Raw genomic sequence first — 17,622 nt, 5'->3', positions numbered from 1 at the left:
AACTAGGTCCCAGGGAAGCTGTGAACAAGTGAACAGCTACAGGAGAACGTGCTGGTGCCAGACACACAGTCCTGAGTAATCCTCTCTAGCTACAGGTCTGACAACATTATGATGTCCAGCAACAGCCACCGGCAGACAATGCCACCCTGCACCCAGACTTTCTGTACCATCAGGGGAGAAAGATGGTCTATCAAAAAGGCAATCCATCCTACACTAAAACCAGCCCTGCTTTCTATTCCCATTGTTTATCCTGGAACATTAGGGCAAACAGCCAGGACGAGATCACAAAAGCCTGGCAGAACTGCAGCATCCCTTTGATCTTCTCTCCCAGGGCTTGGTCCAGAGCCTCATGCAGACAGTGCGTGTTTTCCTGTTGAAGCCCATGAATTTTGGATCAAACCCTGCAGCCTGTTCCATCTCCCTTGGGAGCACTTTGGCTGTCAGCACTAGGAATGCTACACCTGATAGTAATTTCCACTGCTCTGTCACACATACACAGCCCTTTGGATTCAGCTGCTCCGTGCTCCTTCTCTTCTAATTCTCCACACATCCAGATGCTCCTTTCTGGTTTAGCTTGAGCACAGACAGCAGCTTTCTATCTTTCTATCTGATGACCTTGATGAGGGAATAGCATCCACCCTCAGCAAGGACTTGGATGATACAGAGCTGGGAGGAGTGGCTGACACACAGGAACACTGTGCTGCCATCCAGAGAGACCTGGACAGGCTGGAGAGCTGGGCAGGGAGAAACCAAATGAGGTTTAGTGAAAGCAAGTGGAGAGTCTGGCACCTGGGAAGGAATAACTGCTGGAATCAGTACAGGCTGGGGGATGATCTGCTGGAGAGGAGCTCTGTGGAGAAGGACCTGGGGGTCCTGGTAGATGGCAGGTTGACCACGAGCCAGCAGTGTGTCCTGGGGCTGAGAGAGACAATGGGATCCTGGAGGCATCAGGAGGAGTGTGGGCAGCAGGTCTAAGGAGGTGATCCTCCCCCTCTGCTCTGCCCTGGTCAGGCCCCACCTGGAGTGTTGTGGCCAGTTCTGGGCTCCCTGGGATAAAAAAGACAGGGATCTCCTGGATAGAGTCCAGAGGAGGCTACAAAGATGCTGAAGGGCCTGGAGCATCTCTCCTGTGAGGAAAGGCTGAGGGAGCTGGGACTGTTCAGCCTGGAGAGATGAAGACTAAGGGGGGACCTTATTAATGTTTATAAATCTCTGAAGTATGGGACACAGGGGTAATGGGCAGCCCCTTTTCAGTGTCTCTAGGGACAGGACAAGGGGCAATGGCTGCAAGTTGGAGCACAGGGAGTTCCACACCAACATGTGGAAGAACTTTTCCCCAGTGAGGGTGAGGGAGCCCTGGGACAGGCTGCCCAGGGGGTGTGGAGTCTCCTTCTCTGGAGATATTCAAGACCTGTCTGGACACCGACCTGTGCAAATATGAGCTGGGGAGCTGCTCTGGCAGGGGGGTTGGACCCAAAGATCTCTGGAGGTCCCTTCCAACCCCTATGATTCTATGAATCTCTGATCTTTTCACCAGGGAAGTGGTGTCAGTCACTTTTTCCTCCAGCACAGCTTTCCTCGGACACAACGATAGACAAGACCTTGGGGAGGACACAAACAGGGGTTATTCCATGTTAGGAAGAAAAACAGGAAACAGCATCTATCTTCCATTGCATTCTGTGCATTTGGCAGGAACACTCCTGCTTTCCTGAGCACAGGAGGATTAAGATATACAGGGGGTGGGGAAATAAATCCTTGTTTTATCCATTATCTGACAGCATGTTTCTGCATGCTGCTTCTGCAGACTCTTTTGTTTGTAAGCTGCATCTGCTCCTTCTTACTCACTCAACCCCCTCTAAGTCAGCCAGTACCCTGCAGAGTCACTGATTCCTTTGTTTTGGGTGGTGAATTAGTGCTTATCCTATGTTTTGAGTCTCTCTAACAGTGTTTATTTGGATGAGGGATTGGGTTTAACCTCAGGCAGCCTCAGGAAGTGGAGTTCAGCCTTGAAGCACGGCAGCAACGGGAAAACATGGGGGACAGCATCACTTGAAATGAATGATCATTAGATGTTTGCTGGTGCTTTTCCATTCCACACCTTCATCCCATGAATCCCAAGCCCAGAACATACCTACAACTTCAGTTCCCTAAGAAATCTCATGAGTTTCCTAAAAGTTTGACTAAACCTGCCCAAGTTGCAAACACTGGGCTTGCTAGGAGGGTGTCAGTGGCTAGTCCTGTGTCTCATGACTTCAAGATGGAGCCAAAGAAGGCAAAAATGGTGATTTTGCTAGACTTTTATTTGGAGTTCTTGATGTATATTTGCACTAGAGATTGGTGGCATGAATTAGATAAACAGAAACTATACAGGAAAGTTTCACCATTCCTCTGAAACAATATTGCCTCATCTTGGACTGATTAGATATAAAACAGCTGATCTCAGAAAAGATGAGTTTGGCACCATGCACAAAAAATTGGCCACAGCAAGTTAGTTTTTCCTTCACTGTACGAGATTACAGTATTGCTGTATTGCCAGCACATAAGAAAAGTTGATTTAAAAAAAAACCCAACCAAAACCACAAAGCAAAAAAACCCCATTCCAAAACCAAAAAGCAAAGCAAAACAACAACAAAAAAACCTCAACACTGAAAAAACCCCACAGTATGACCATCTGAAATTACAGAATCACAGAATCAAAAGGTTGGAAAAGACCTTTAAGATCATCAAGTCCAACCATTCCTGTCCTGTGCTAAACCAGATCCCTGAGCACCTCATCTACCCGCCTGTTAAACACATCCAGGGATGGTGAATCAACCCCCTCCCTGGGCAGCCTGTTCCAGCCCTGACAACTCTTTCAGGGAAGAACTTTTCCCTCCCATCTGAGCTGACCCTGCCCTGGAGCAGCTTGAGGCCATTTCCCCTTGTCCCATCTCCTGTCCCCTGGCTGAAGAGACCATCGCCCACCCCTCTGCACCCTCCTGACAGGTCATTGTAGGTGGTGATAAGGTCTCCCCTCAGCCTCCACTTCTCCAGACTAAACACCCCCAGCTGCTCCTCATATGATTTGCCCTCCAGTCCCTTCCCCAGCCTGGTTGCCCTTCTCTGGACTCGCTCCAGGACCTCAATGTCCTTCTGATGGTGAGGAGCCCAGAAGTCAGGGATCCCTAATCTCTTTCCTTCCTTTCTTTGGTTAAGATGGGGAGTGGATGACTCTTGCTTCTGACCTCGCTGACTGCTGCTACTACGCCAGAAGTCTCTCCAAGGGTTTTATCTACTCCTTCAGGATAGCGTGCACCAGCAAAGCAGGAATGGGGCCTTACAGCGACCCGTCTGCCAAAGTGAAACTCAGAGGGAAAGATGAAATGGGTAAGAGAAAATGCCAAGAGTGCGTTGGTGGCATCAATCTGACACTGGTGAAAGCATCAGACCTGCTCTTTGTTACAGACTCAGTCCTAATCAGCATTAATTTACGTGTTCGGGTGGTTGGTACTGGGAATTCCTGGGAATTCCTGCCCTACTGGGGTGCATTTTTCAGCTGCACTTTGTCTCTGAAGTAAAGAAAGCTTGATTGACTTTATTTTTCCCACCTGTTTGGATACTTGTTATTATTCACATGTTTTTAAAATTAAGACGGTCGTAACCCCGCAGCAAATCTATCTTTGTAGCTCAGGAAGTCTCTTTCCTGCCAAGAAGCAGAAGGATGGTCTAACTGGAATTTCCTCCCAGTGGAGAGGATTATTTTGTAAAAAAAAGAAAAAAAATCAGTTCACAGAGATTTTTTAACTCACTCTGAATCGTTTGCTTTCCCGTGGCCTTTTATTAACATATATCCATGTGCCCAGCGATTCCAAGATGCTTTCATGGGTCAGAGGATCACAGAATCACAAGGTTGGAAAAGGCCTTTGAAGATCTTCAAGTCCAACCATTCCCATCCTGTGCTAAACCAGATCCCTAAGTACCTCATCTACCCTTTTTTAAAACACATCCAGGGATGGTGACTCAGCCCCTCCCTGGGCAGCCTGTTCCAGACCCTGACAACTCTTTCAGGGAAGAACTTTTCCCTCACATCTGCTCTGACCCTGCCCTGGGGCAGCTTGAGGCCATTTCCCCTTGTCCCATCTCCTGTCACCTGGCTGAAGAGACCATCACCCACCTCTCTGCACCCTTCCTTCAGGTAGCTGTAGGTGATGATAAGGTCTCTAATATTTCAAGGAGTGCTCAGACACAGCCACATGCCAGGAGCAGAGCAACAAGCTTCAGCTGCTGCCCTGAAATATCCAACTAAAAGGAGTTTCTAGTGCCCCACCAGCCTCTCACTGTGCCCTGATGACTTGTTACGTGAGAAGCTGAGGACCAGCGGCTGAGATGTTTGACACTGCAGCACACTGCACTCAGTCCATCTCACCTAGTCTCTGGTCACTAGATGTGGTCATCTAGTCTAGGTGGTCACGCCAGGGTGGCCAGTCCAGAATCTGGTGCATTCAAATACCTGTGGGTACCATAGCTTAGAGATAACCTGCAGAGCCTGGAGAGCGCTCTCCTGTCTTCTGTACTGATCCCTTCTACTCTGCCCTGGTCAGGCCCTTCCTTGAGTGTTGTGTCCAGTTCTGAGCTTCCTGGGATAAAATAGACAGGGATCTCCTGGAGAGAGTCCAGAGGAGGCAATGGAGATGATTAAGGGCCTGGAGCATCTCCCCTGTGAGGAAAGGCTGAGTGACCTGGGGCTGTTCAGCCTGGAGGAAAGAAGCCTGAGAGGGGATCTGATCAATGGGGATCAATATCTGAAGTGTGGGACATGGGGGGAAATAGGCAGCCCCTTTTCAGTGTCTGTAGGGACAGGACAAGGGGTGATGGGCTCAAGTTGAAGCACAGGAATTTCCACACCAATATGGGGAAGATCTTCTTCCTGGTGAGGGTGAGGGAGCCCTGGGACAGGCTGCCCAGGGGGGTGTGGAGTCTCCTTCTCTGGAGATATTCCAGACCCATCTGGATGCCGACCTGTGTGACCTGTCCTAGGGACCCTGCTTTGGCAGGGGGGTTGGAGATGATGATCTCTGGGGGTCCCTTCCAACCCCTGTGATTCTGTGATTCTGTGACAGTGGAGGGTGGCTCAGAGAGGCTCCAGTTTCCACTCAGGGTTGTTTTCCCATGTAACCCCAGTCACTTTTTCTCTGCAGAGCTCCATGCTGCAATGCAGAACATCCCATCAGCTGCCACTGAAGAAGAGGGTGAAATAATCTCACCATCCGAGCCTTTCCCAACCTACCAGACCTACGCCTTCCAAACGGAGATCAAAAGGTAGCGAATCCAACTGGGCTCTCACCCAGACACAGGTGCCTGGTGTTTAGAAAAGTCCCTTTTGTAAATGTGATGCTCACCCAGCGTTTTGTTGACAACACCTCCACAGCAAAACATGCAATCCTGGGATCGTGGGCTGAGGATCTTCACTGTGGTTTGGTAGAATTTCAGGTTTTCTGGGAGAGTAAAAGAGTCTGTGATGGGCACCAGGGCAACCCTTTAGTATGCTGTGTGGTGAGCCCAGGGCTAACAAAGGCTCCTCTCCTTGCTGCATCATCCTTTACAGCTACCATTTCCAGGCATGGGGTTGGGATGCAGCTTTCTCCCTCTAGACACCAACTTCTTTTGCTAATGTGGGAGGTTGTTCTCTTGCTCCAGGCAGGATGAGCCACCCTCTCTCTCTTTCTAAAGGAGTTAAGCTCCCACTCCTGCAATTTAAAGCGACTGCACAACTGAGAGATGCAGGAGGATGTGCAAACTGTGACAGGAGACACAATAGCTCAGCGTTGGGCACGGATGAAAAACACAGCATGGGATCCTGATGGCTTCAAAGCACAGAAGCTCCTGGCTCTTCCAGGAGTGGCAAGAGAAGCTTCACTTCCCTTTGTCTTCCTTTGTACCAGGGGGCGTTTCAGCATCGTCCGGCAGTGCAGGGAAAAAGAAAGTGGGAAGACTTTAGCTGCTAAAATTATCCCTTACTGGCAAGAGGACAAGCAGACCGTGCTGCTCGAGTACCAGATCCTGAGGAAGCTCCATCACACAAACATTGCCCAGCTGAAGGGAGCCTACGTCAGCCCACGGCACTTAGTGTTGATCCAGGAGGTGTGCGTGGGACCAGAGCTACTCCACTCCTTGGCCTCACGGTGAGAGCACGTGGTGGGAAGGGGTTTCCACTCAGGGCTGGTGTAAGGAGTACACCACCTCCTGCTTTCCCCTGACAAACTGGGTCACCACGCTGTCATTGCAGGTGGGATTTGTGATGCATTCGTTCTGCAACGTCCAGTGGCATTAAAAAAAAAAGTCACTTAAAGTTTCCTACGAGGTTGGGGAAGGGGAAAATTCGGGGCCACAGGGTTGAGATGTTGAAAATAGTTTACAGCAGTTGATAGGAAACCCCATCTCCTGTAAGATGGAGTTGACTGGCTCAGGAGGCCTCATTGCTTCTCCACATTGTTCCTCACAATGACAGAAAATCCTGAATTGAATCCTCCAATCAAAAGGGAGGGAATGGTGGGCATCAAATCTGCAGTTTGATTTCTACACAACCACTGCTTTCTCTGACACACGGGTCAGTGACCTCCTATATGGACTGTTGTCTCTACATACAATAGATTTGCTAAGTGAATAGGGTTGTTTCTTGACTTCTCATGGGATTAGACATCCAGGGGAGGATGCAGAATACCTTGGGCAGGTTAGACACCGTTGGTTTCTGTCCCCTTTGTTCCACCAGGACATCGTACTCAGAAGTGGAGGTCCGAGACTACCTGTGGCAGACCCTCAGTGCCATTGAGTACCTCCACTCACATAACATCCTGCACTTGGATCTCAGGTCTGAAAACATGATCATCACCAAGCCCAACCTGCTGAAACTCCTGGATTTTGGCAATGCCCAGTTCTACACACAAGACAAAGTTATTACCATGGACAAATGCATGGACTATGTTGAAACCATGGGTGAGTACAGAGTTCAGCCACAGCAACCTTGGCCATGTATGCAATCTGAGGTAAACAGACAGTCAGAACCATTGGTCAAGGCAACTAGTTGGCCCCAGCAAGCAAAGTTTCCCAGGTACTGCCCTCCAGTAACACTCTGAGATTGCGGGAACAGCAAGTGGTGTGTCCAGAGCTCAGGGGGTATAGTATTACTGCTATTTGGCCTGATGTTCTCAAGGGTTCATGGCAGTCATCTCCCCTGAGGGTCAACCAGCTCCCTGTATTAGAAGTTTCTTCTTCACTTCTGGGAAGGTAGCAAGGCATAAAGGCACCCACTGCTTCTGTGCTGATCTCAGTGTGTTGGAGGATGGGGTCAGTCTGTGCTCAGTGGTGCCCAGGGACAGGACAAGAGGTGATGGGCACAAACTTGAATATAGGAAGTTCCACCTAAACTTGAGAAGGAACTTCTTTATGTGAAGGTGGCAGAGCACTGGACAAGGCTGCCCAGAGAGTTTGGGGCGATTCCATCTCTGGAGACATACAAAACCCGCCTCAATGCTGTCCTGTGCAGCCTGCTTGAAGTGATTCTGCTCTGGTAAGGGGGTTGATGATCTCCAGATCCAACCCTGCTCATTCTGTGATTCTGTAGAAGAGTTTGGCTCACACCAGTTTGCTTTTCTAGCTCCAGAACTGCTGACAGAACAAGGAGCCCTCCCTCAGACCGACATCTGGTCCGTCGGAATCACAGCCTTCATCATGTAAGTCAGTCTGTCCTTCCCTTCCCTTCCCTACAAGTGGAAAAGCAGCCAAAGTCACACAGCCTGCTGAGGAGCAGTGGCCTTTGAGGTTTTGTTTTCCCATATGACATTTCTGTGCGTCACTGACACTCCTCTCACTGCTGGGTAGGGATTCCTGGGAGAAGGAGCATCCTGAGCAATGCCCTTTGTGCTGATCAAGTCTCTTGTCTTGGCTTAGGTTGAGTGCCAACTACCCCGTCAGCTCTGATGTACCCTGTGAGTTCCTGAGAACAGCCAGGAAGGGGAAGGTGAAGCTCACGCGGTGCTACGCTGGTCTCTCTGGTGGAGCAGTGTCCTTTCTCCAGAGCACCCTGTGTGCCAACCCCTGGTAAGGCAGTGTTCACACTCCCAACTGGGTGCAGAGCCGGAGTGTTGCCCCTTCTTTCTCTCCATTTGCAAGGAGCCTCCTCACCCACCATGGATTCCCAGTTGATCATACAATCACATAATCGTAGGGGTTGGAAGGGGCCTCCAGAGATCGTTGGGTCCAACCCCCCTGACAAAGCAGGGTCCCTAGGACAGGTCACACAGGGCAGCATCCAGATGGGTCTGGAATATCTCCAGAGAAGGAGACTTCACACCCCCCTGGGCAGCCTGTCCCAGGGCTCCCTCACCCTCACTGTGTAAAAGTTCTTCTGCATGTTGGTGCAGAACTCCCTGTGCTACAACTTGCAGCCATTGCCCCTTGTCCTGTCCCCACAGACACTGAAAAGGGGCTGCCCATTTCCCCCTGCATCCCATACTTCAGATATTTATAAACATTAATAAGGTTCCCCCTTAGTCTTCTTCTCTCCAGGCTGAACAGTCCCAGCTCACTCAGCCTTTCCTCACAGGGGAGATGCTCCAGGCCCTTCAGCATCTCTGTAGCCTCATCTGGACTCTCTCCAGGAAATCCCTGTCCTTTTTATCCCAGGGAGCCCAGAACTGGACACAACACTCCAGGTGGGGCCTGACCAGGGCAGAGCAGAGGGGGAGGATCCCCTCCTGTGACCTGCTGGCCACACTCTTCCTGATGCCCCCCAGGATCCCATTGTCTCTCTCAGCCCCCAGGGCACACTGCTGGCTCATGGCCAACCTGTCACCCACCAAGACCCCCAGGTTCTTCTCCACAGAGCTCCTCTCCAGCAGGTCACCCCCAGCCTGTACTGATTCCAGCAGTTATTGACTCCCAGGTGCAAGACTCCACACTTGGTTTTGTTGATCCCTCACCTTTGTCTGTTCTAGGGGAAGGCCATCAGCCTCGGAGTGCCTTCAGAGCCCATGGCTCCAGGAGACAGGTTTGGACAACAGGCAGCAAGCACTGGTCACCTTCCCCACCACCAAACTGAGGAATTTCCTCACCGAACGGGAAAAGAAGAGGGCTCTGCTCTGCTCCAAGTACGGCCTCATGATTGCTCAGTGACGTGGATGCGACAACAGGACATGAGCTGTCTTCCCCCTCCCCTTCCACACTTAATCTTTGGTACCAAGCAGTCCTGCCAAGTTGCTGAGCATCAGCTGAGCTCTCTGTGAGCCTGGTATAGCATGGCCCAGCAGAGTAACCCCTACGTGTGTGCTGGCACAAGGTAAGAGGAGAACTACAGGCTGCTGACACGGCTCAGCTGAGCAACGGTAACTTGACAGCGTGTGTGACACTTGGCTCCATGCTCCCTGGAGTAAAGATTTCCAACCAGGGCTTGCTAGCAGCCCCAAGCAGCTTTGCAAATCCTTCCCTGAGGTCAGAAAGACTCTGTGTGTGCAAATGCTGGGCACTGACTTCTGCCCCTGGCACAAGGGCATGATGACCAGACACGGTTGCAGATGTTGCCTCACCACTCATCCATCCCACAGTGACCACCACAGCAAGAGAGGCTGGTGGGTTTCCTGCTGCCTCCAATCCAAATTCAATGACTGGTTATGATGGAAGATAGTGGATAGTGAGGCACTAGCACTTTTTGGGGGCTGATATTAGATAGCAATGTATCTTCAGGCTTTGGATGTAGAGGTCCAACTAGATAAAGCCCTAAGCAACCTGTCCTGAGTCAATAGCTGACCTTGCTTCAGGCAGAAATTTGGCATAGAGACCTCCTGAGCTCCCTTTGCAGCCTGATTTGTCCTGTGATCCCACATCTTTGCCAAGTGCCAGACACAAGGCTGGAGGGGTGAGACTCTGTTAGCATCCATCAGCAGCCAGGCTCAGCATGTCTCTTGTCTGGCCAAGTTCTCCACCATCCCCATGAGGCCTGACCTGAGATAAAACATGGGGCTAGACAAGAACTCTTCCAGCTGTGGAGCCACAAGAATCACAGAACATTAGGAGTTGGAAGTGACCTCAAAAATTCCCACATCCCTGCCAGAGCAGGATCACCTGGACTAAATCACACAGGTGGGGTTTGAATATCTCCAGAGAAGGAGACTCCACAACCTCTCTGGGCAGCCTGTCCCAGGGCTTTGCCACCCTCACAGTGAAAAAGTTCCTCATTATATTCACATGGAACTTCCTCTGCTCCAGCTTGCACCCGCTGCGCCTTGAACTATCACTGGCCATCACTGAGAAGAGCCTGGCTCCATCCTCCTGACTCTCACTCTTTCCATATTTATAGACATTAATGAGGTCACCCCTCAGTCTCCTCCAAGCTAAAGAGACTCACCTCCCTCAGCCTCTCCTCATAAGGAAGGTGTTCCACTCCTTTGATCATCCTGCTGGCCCTGCGCTGGGCTCTTTCAAGTTCTGTCCTCCAGAGGCTGCAAAGGAGGCAGTATGTCTGACAGTGGAGGTTTTAACCAGGGCTTTTCACACTGCATGAGGAACCTCTAACCTCAGCATTCCTTTGAGTGCCTCTGAAGTGAACGAGGTACCTACAGGTGCTGCTCAGCTTCTTCAGTCCTCCTGACAGGCAGTAGTAAGGGGAGGCTCTCCCCGAGCCACGCCTGGCTGTGTTTAGGGGAATGAGAACAGGCAAACAGCTCCTCAGGAGTTAGAGTTTGATGCCAGAAGTGATGCTGTTTAACTGGGGGGTGCAGAGGGGGTGTCTTTTCCACCATGTTTAACCCACAGTGTTCCAAACCTGAAGCGTGTAGCATCGTGACTCCTTCCCTTGCAGGGCAGGAATTGGAGCCAAGAGCAGAGGAGTCTCCACTGTGCTGTGGAGAGGAGACACTGACTCAATGGGCTGCAAAGCTTTGGGCATCAAAGTAATATTGTCTTCTCTATGCCCTACAGAAAAGCAAGGCTTTAGGGCCAGACTTCATGCTCAGGACAGAGAAGGTACACCAGGAGCTGCCATGAGGTCTACTCCCCCAGTAAACTTTGCAGGACCCCCTATTCCTTCCAATTTAACTTCTTTTACAAACCCAATCAGGTCTCTGTTGGCACAGGCAAGTTCTTTGCTCTTGCTGGTACAATTTGGGGTGGAAAGCTCAGTGCCAAGGGACAACCCAACTAAGCACAAAACTTGGTTGTAGGTTAACTCATGTGGAGCTTTCACACTCTTCCCTGTATGACTCAAATGAAGTGATTTTCTTTTCCTTTTTCTTTTCTTGCTTCTCACACCTGCATGCACTGGAGCATGTCTGAAGTCTTTTCTAGGCTCATTACTGTTTGGTTAAATAAACCATTCTGACAAGGAAGTAAAGCCAGATTTTTCTGTTGAAATATTGTCACTGTCATCATTTTTTAGATCCCTCTCCCAAGCCCAGCCCGTGGTTGTGCAGCACCGGTCCCTCACCCCTCAACTCTCACCTGGGGTGACAACCACCAACAGCAGCAGTCAGTAACCTTCACACAAACCATCCACACAAAATATCCTCTTGTGAGAGCCCTGGAGTGAGGACATCACTTGGCTGGGATGTCACTATGGCTCTGACCTGCCCAAGGCATTCACAGAATCACAGAATCCTAGGGGGTGGAAGGGACCTCCAGAGATCATCGGGTCCAACCCCCCTGCCAAAGCAGGGTCCCTAGGACAGGTCACACAGGTCGGTATCCAGATGGGGCTAGAATATCTCCAGAGAAGGAGACTCCACACCCCCTGGGCAGCCTGTCCCAGGGCTCCCTCACCCTCACTGTGAAAAAGTTCTTCCACGTGTTGGTGCAGAACTTCCTGTGCTCCAACTTGCAGCCATTGCCCCTTGTCCTGTCCCCACAGACACTGAGAAGGGGCTGCCCATTTCCCCCTGCATCCCATACTTCAGATATTGATAAACATTGTTCAGATCCCCTCAGTCTTCTTTTCTCCAGGCTGAACAGCCCCAGCTCACTCAGCCTTTCCTCACAGGGGAGATGCTCCAGGCCCTTCATCATCTCTGTAGCCTCCTCTGGACTCTCGCCAGGAGATCCCTGTCTTTTTTACCTCAGGGAGCCCAGAACTGGACACAACACTCCAGGTGGGGCCTGACCAGGGCAGAGTAGATGGGGAGGATCCCCTCCTGTGACCTGCTGGCCACACTCCTCCTGATGCCGCCCAGGATCCCACTGGCTCTCCTCACCATGGGGCACACTGCTGGCTCATGGCCACCTTGTCATCTACCAGGCATTGTTTGGAGTTTTGCAAAGCTCAAACCACTGGCCAGAACAGCTCCAGAGTATGGAAGTCGTGAAAAGGTGCTGGGTTTGTTACAGGGAATATCAGCTGTCACAGTTAAGCCTTGGACAGTTACAAGTACTTTTCAGTTATGTCCTTGGCTCTGCCACAGCTGATTGACAGTTTCTGCCCAAATTTCCACCATCACAAGGTCAGAGCTAATGCCTGGTCTGGGAATATGGGATAGTTTGCTCTCCACATGTGGTTACAACATAACCCTGTCCTTTGCAGAACAAAGCAAAATCTGGCTTTGAAGTTTGGACACACATGAAAATGTTTGAGTTTCATTCCTCAGCCATGGATAATACCCAAAGTCCAAGGTTAGTGCCAGCATAAAAATGAAATCACTGCCCTATGCAAAAGTAAGGTTGGGATTTAACTTCTGTAAGGGCTGATGTTGTCAGAGCCTTAATTATTGAAGGCAAAAGGAAAGCAGAGCTTGTAGAGAACAGTTTTATCCTCCATTCGATCCAGTGGATAAAACAGAGATGGTTGGGGGTTCATAATACCTGTGTAATATCTATGTGACTGTAGCCTGTAAGAGACCGAGGTTGTCTTCTCATGGCCCACTCTGGTTCTCTGGCCCTTTCATAGAATCATAGAATCACAGACTGGTCTAGGTTGGAAGGGACCCCAAGGATCATAAAGTTCCAACCCCCTGCCACAGGCAGGGCCACCAACTTCCAGGCCTGGAGCTACACAAGGCTGCCCAGGGCCCCATCCAACCTGGCCTTGAACACCTCCAGGGATGGGGCATCCACCACCTCCCTGGGCAGCCTGTTCCAGCCCCTCACCACTCTCTCTGAAAAGAACTTCCCCCTAATACCTAATCTAACCCTTCCCTCCTTCAGCTTTAATCCATCCCCCTTGTCCTGCCATTGTCTGTCCTTTTAAAAAGCTGATTCCCCTCCTGTTTCTCTGCTCCCTTCAGGGACTGGAACGCTGCAATGAGGTCCCCCCACAGCCTTCTTTTCTCCAGGCTGAACAAGCCCAGCTCCCTCAGCCTCTCTTCGTAGGGGAGCTGCTCCAGCCCTCTCATCATCTCTGTGGCCCTCCTCCTCTTTCCCATCACCCCATCCCACTCCCTGTAGCCTACTCGGGCCTTTGCAGGCTCTAAATTTGGAGGGCTTGTCACTTTCCAATGGGCATCTTCTGGTAACACCATCAGGCTGTGGGACTCAAGGACAGTGTGGAGGACCATCAAGACCCTCGCCAGGCTCAAGCATGAGCCAGGTGCTGGGAAGCTCAGCCCCCACCAAGGCTCAGGCACAGCATCCCAGAAGGCCATCCCCTCCCAGGAGGTCATTCCTGTTCCTGCCCAGCATGCAGAGCCCAAAATGTCTAGGCTTGTGTAGTGATTTGGGTTGAAACAGGGAGCTGGTTCAGTGCTGCAGCGGACCCTGACCCAGCAATATGTACCCACGCTCCAGCTGTGCCAGCTGTGGGTGGAATGAATCCAGATGCACACACACACAGAGGTGTTCTTATTCCCAAAACCTGTCCCCAAGACACAGGACTTGAACACACAACCTCCTGCAGCCCTGGAAAGGAGATGACCACATGCATTCCTAACTCAGAGAGGTGATCACTGACGTTTGCAACTCTCTTCTCCCACTGACGAGGTGGATGAGACTATCAAGGTCTCTCCTTTTCTTAACTGTGACCAGGGAATGAGCTGTCAGCGTGTCCTTGCTCAGCACATCCCACCTCTACTCCCTTCCAGGACCTCTCAGGAGGACATTTGAAACAGGTACAAGAAGGGGACTATAAAAGAAGCCAGTGGAAATCCTTGAGGAAATCCTTCTGTCTGTGGAGAGGGCATCTGGTGTTCTCTGACCTTGCAGGGGTGTACTACAAGCTGATGCCATCCTGCTGGCAGTAGGTCATGGGGAAAATAGATGTGTCATTAAGGAGCTGATAACAAATTGATGCTGGACCATGGCCAGGCTCGCTCACAGGATCCCTGGATGCTTCGGTTTGCCAGCTCATCTAGCTTGATCTTCACTTGCACACTCACTCACACGCTTGGGCAACACGGACACACAGCCCCTCCAACTCATGGAGTGGAATTTAAGGAAAGAAATTTAATAAAACAATGGGATGGACTGTGCTGATCAGGCACGGGGTCTGACCAGATGAGTGCATGGATGTATGGATGATGCTATTTACACACCACCACCCCTTTTTATCACCTTACCCTTCTGTTTCCCCACACCCCCCCCCCCCAAAATCACCTAAATCCCTCCTTTTCCCCATCTTTACTTTCTCTCCTAAATGTCCCACAATAAGTCCAGTGCAAACCCAAACTGCTCTTCCCCTGCAAAAAGGGATGTGTCCCTCCCCTGACAGCAATCCAGCTTAGCCCAGATGGTGATCTGGAGAGCTGCGCCCGATGACACATCTCGATGGGTGTCACCCTGGAAAAAATAAAACACTTATTCCTTGGAAATCCTTACTTTATTCTCCCATCTGTCAATGTGCCCCTGTGCTCCCCTGGGCTTGTTGCAGATGGGTTTTTGATGGGCTGATGGCCCCAGGGGTAGATCTGGGAGTAGCCTAGCAGGGTTCTGTTGGTCTCTCTGCGCTCCTTTGTGGGTGTGCTGATGAGGTTTTATCACACAACCCAACGCCACAAACAACCAGAGCCTCAGAGCAGCAATACATGGGAAGGAGGGAAAGAGTAAAGCCCCGATAAGAGCTGAGCAAACAAGATCGTATCAGTGTTGGCACCGCAGGGATCTGATAACCAGGGGAATATGCAATTTATTTCAAAGATAGCACCAGAACAAACACCACAACACAGATTCTCCAAACTAAAAGCGTGGCCGGTATCTGAACCAGACGTCACGGACAGGCTGCATTGTCCCAAATCCCCAGCGGCTGACATCTATCTCTGGGATCTCCTCTTCTTTGTTGACCATCTCCATGTCGTAGTGACTCAGCATCAAGAAAACAAAGAGCTTCACTTCAGCTGTAGCAAAGAACCGCCCAGGACAGATGGATACTCCTGCACCCCAAGGCATGTTGAAGTATTTCAGCCTCTTCCCATTTTTGTAGAAATCCTTCTTGGTGCCGTCCGGGTTGACGAAGCGGTCGTACTTAAATTCGTGAGGGTCGGGGTGGATTTCGGGGTCCATCTGCACAGAGATGTGGGGGAACAGAGCCAGCCTGTCTCCTTTGCGGAGGGTGTACTCTGTCCCACTGCTCATCTTAAGGCTGGTCTCTTGGAGGACAGCCCTGACCAGTATTGGGGCTGCAACCAGCCTCAGGGTTTCCTCCACTACGCTGTCCAGAAAAGGAGTCTGGTTTAACATGTCCCGAGAGATGTTAATCGGTGGGCTCCCCGGCTTCACTTCCTGGCCGTTCTCCCTTGAGACTCTATCCACCTCTTCCTTCACAGCCTTCATAGCTTCTGGATGTTTCATTAGGTACAAGAGGAGCCAGAAGGCAGTTGGGCCTGTATTGCCTTGGGAAGCCCAGAGGAGCATAAACATGAAACGATCTCGCATGTACTCGGGGACACCGTTTTCTGCCAGCAGCTGGTTTTGATCACTTATCCACCCACTGATATTGTCCTTCTGGCAGGTCTTCCTCACAGACAACATGCTCCAGAAGAGCCTCTTAAGCCGTTCAGCTTCTATTTTGTCCTTGGGGGGCAACACAGAATAGGCCAGGCCAGGGAAGAGGCGGTCGTACTTTCGAAACTCGTGGAACACCTGGTTGGAGTGGATGCGATCTTGCTCATTGGCTTTCTCCTCACTCTCCCCTCCTTGGCGTGGCTCAGTGCCGTACAGAGCCAGGTAACCAGCTCTGAAGACAATGTTGTAGCAGTACTGGAAGAGGCCATCCTCTTGCCACACTCGCTTGTCCTCACCTGACCTCAGGTTAAAAAGCATCAGCTTCTGAAAGTTCTCCATGGTGGCCTGTACCAAGACAGTGAGTCCATCTCCCATCAGATGCTTCGTGCTCGATGCGTGCATTATGTTCTGGTTGGCTGTGACGGGCCTGTAGCCAAAAACCTGCAGGACCAGCTTAGATGCAAAACTCCTGAAGTCTAGTTTGGATCTTGATTCCTTCACAATGGCTCCAAAGCAGAAGGGGTCCATCACGAAGGTGAAGTAATAGCCCCCAATCAGCACTGTGAAAATGTCCCCGTGTTTCTTCTGCATCCTTTTTAGGAACTCTGAACTGTTCTTCCTGAAATCCAGTGCATAACCCAGCCAGGGAATGGTCCCTTTGTCCAGAGGTGGCTCATTGGGTCCCCGTCTCCGAAACAAGCCCAGGAGGTAGAGGCCACCGAGCAGCGTTGCTATCAAGGTACAAAGGAGAGTCACCCAGAGAGCCATGAGAGCTCTGTGCCTGCCCAGGAGCTTGGAATAAAGCTAGCTTGGGGCAGGGGGACGTGCTTTTTATTCCCATCCAGCGGGTTACATGAGGGCACACAGCTGACAACCTCTGTCCCCATTGGCAGCGAGTGTTTGCCTTTCCGCTGTGGAGCCCTCCAGCTCGTACTCTTCTTCCCTGATCAACAGAGGGGTTTTTTTTAAGGTGGAAGGTACATTGTCAGCAAGTTGAAGTTAACTGCTGTGTAAGGAGGATGGGGTTTGGCACGTGTTCTGCAGCAGTTTAAGGCAGTTCCCTTTTCCAGGACGCGCAGCACCCAGTTTTTGATGAGGAGGGTTCAGGGAATGTCACCCTGCCTTTAAGACCAGGCTATGGAGATGGGCTGCAGGCTGAAAGAAAGAAATGCAGGGAAGAGAAAGTGGTGGAAATGCTACTGGAAATGAGCTTAGGACCAAGGGAAGGGGGTTACAGCTGAGCTCATTTTGTCTCAGAAGCCAAGAGGTGGAAAGATCTCCAACATTTCCATACTCTCCAACACACAGTGTGCCCTGGAAGTGCTTTTCCCAGTGAGCAGTGTGAACCTGTACAAGGGCAAAGCAGTTCAGCTTTTCTCACGGGTGCTGAGGGCTTCGATCAGTTGCATTTGCTTTGCATCAGAGGAGTCCAACACCTGCATGTGGCCAAGCTGACCTCCTGGCTGGAGAGCAGAGGGTGCCCAGAAGGACGACGGCACTTTCTTCTGCACCCAGGCACACCTGAGTGGCTGCAAACAGGTTGTGTCCCCTCCAGTCAGCAGAGAACCCTCTGCCCTCCCACTCACACCCCTGGGGCTGGCATTCTTCCCTATCCTTCCCTTCTCCTTGATTTCTCCTGCTTCCCACTCTCTGGATGTGGATCAGGGACCCCACCCATCACGATGCCTCTGGGTGTTGCCACCCTGATCTGCAGAGCCAGTCACTGCAGCCCCT

At 51.0% G+C, this 17,622-nt stretch overlaps 2 protein-coding genes across 2 annotated transcripts in view; one reads left to right on the top strand and one right to left on the bottom strand.

Moving 5' to 3' along the window:
• The window catches only part of OBSCN (obscurin, cytoskeletal calmodulin and titin-interacting RhoGEF), a gene marked incomplete at its 5' end in the record, with an annotated part of 199,183 nt that extends 187,801 nt beyond the window's left edge, over positions 1-11,382 (top strand). The window contains 7 exon segments of the mRNA XM_084260922.1: positions 3,196-3,366; positions 5,178-5,298; positions 5,922-6,161; positions 6,749-6,972; positions 7,634-7,709; positions 7,927-8,076; positions 8,973-11,382. Coding sequence (XP_084117048.1) covers positions 3,196-3,366; positions 5,178-5,298; positions 5,922-6,161; positions 6,749-6,972; positions 7,634-7,709; positions 7,927-8,076; positions 8,973-9,150 — 1,160 coding nt within the window. The 3' untranslated portion in view covers positions 9,151-11,382.
• Positions 11,383-15,048: 3,666 nt separating this feature from the next.
• CYP8B1 (cytochrome P450 family 8 subfamily B member 1) lies at positions 15,049-16,656 on the bottom strand (the record flags this gene model as incomplete). Its single annotated transcript, XM_084260839.1, has 1 exon — positions 15,049-16,656. One exon carries the CDS (start codon positions 16,654-16,656, stop codon positions 15,124-15,126), a length of 1,533 nt encoding a protein of 510 aa, XP_084116965.1. The 3' UTR covers positions 15,049-15,123.
• Positions 16,657-17,622: the final 966 nt, after the last annotated feature.

This window comes from Gallinula chloropus (assembly GCF_964237585.1).
Source record: "Gallinula chloropus genome assembly, chromosome: 2".
Taxonomy (NCBI): domain Eukaryota; kingdom Metazoa; phylum Chordata; class Aves; order Gruiformes; family Rallidae; genus Gallinula; species Gallinula chloropus.
The sequence above is the reverse complement of the archived record's forward strand: the minus strand, read 5'-3'. Positions and strand labels throughout refer to the sequence as shown.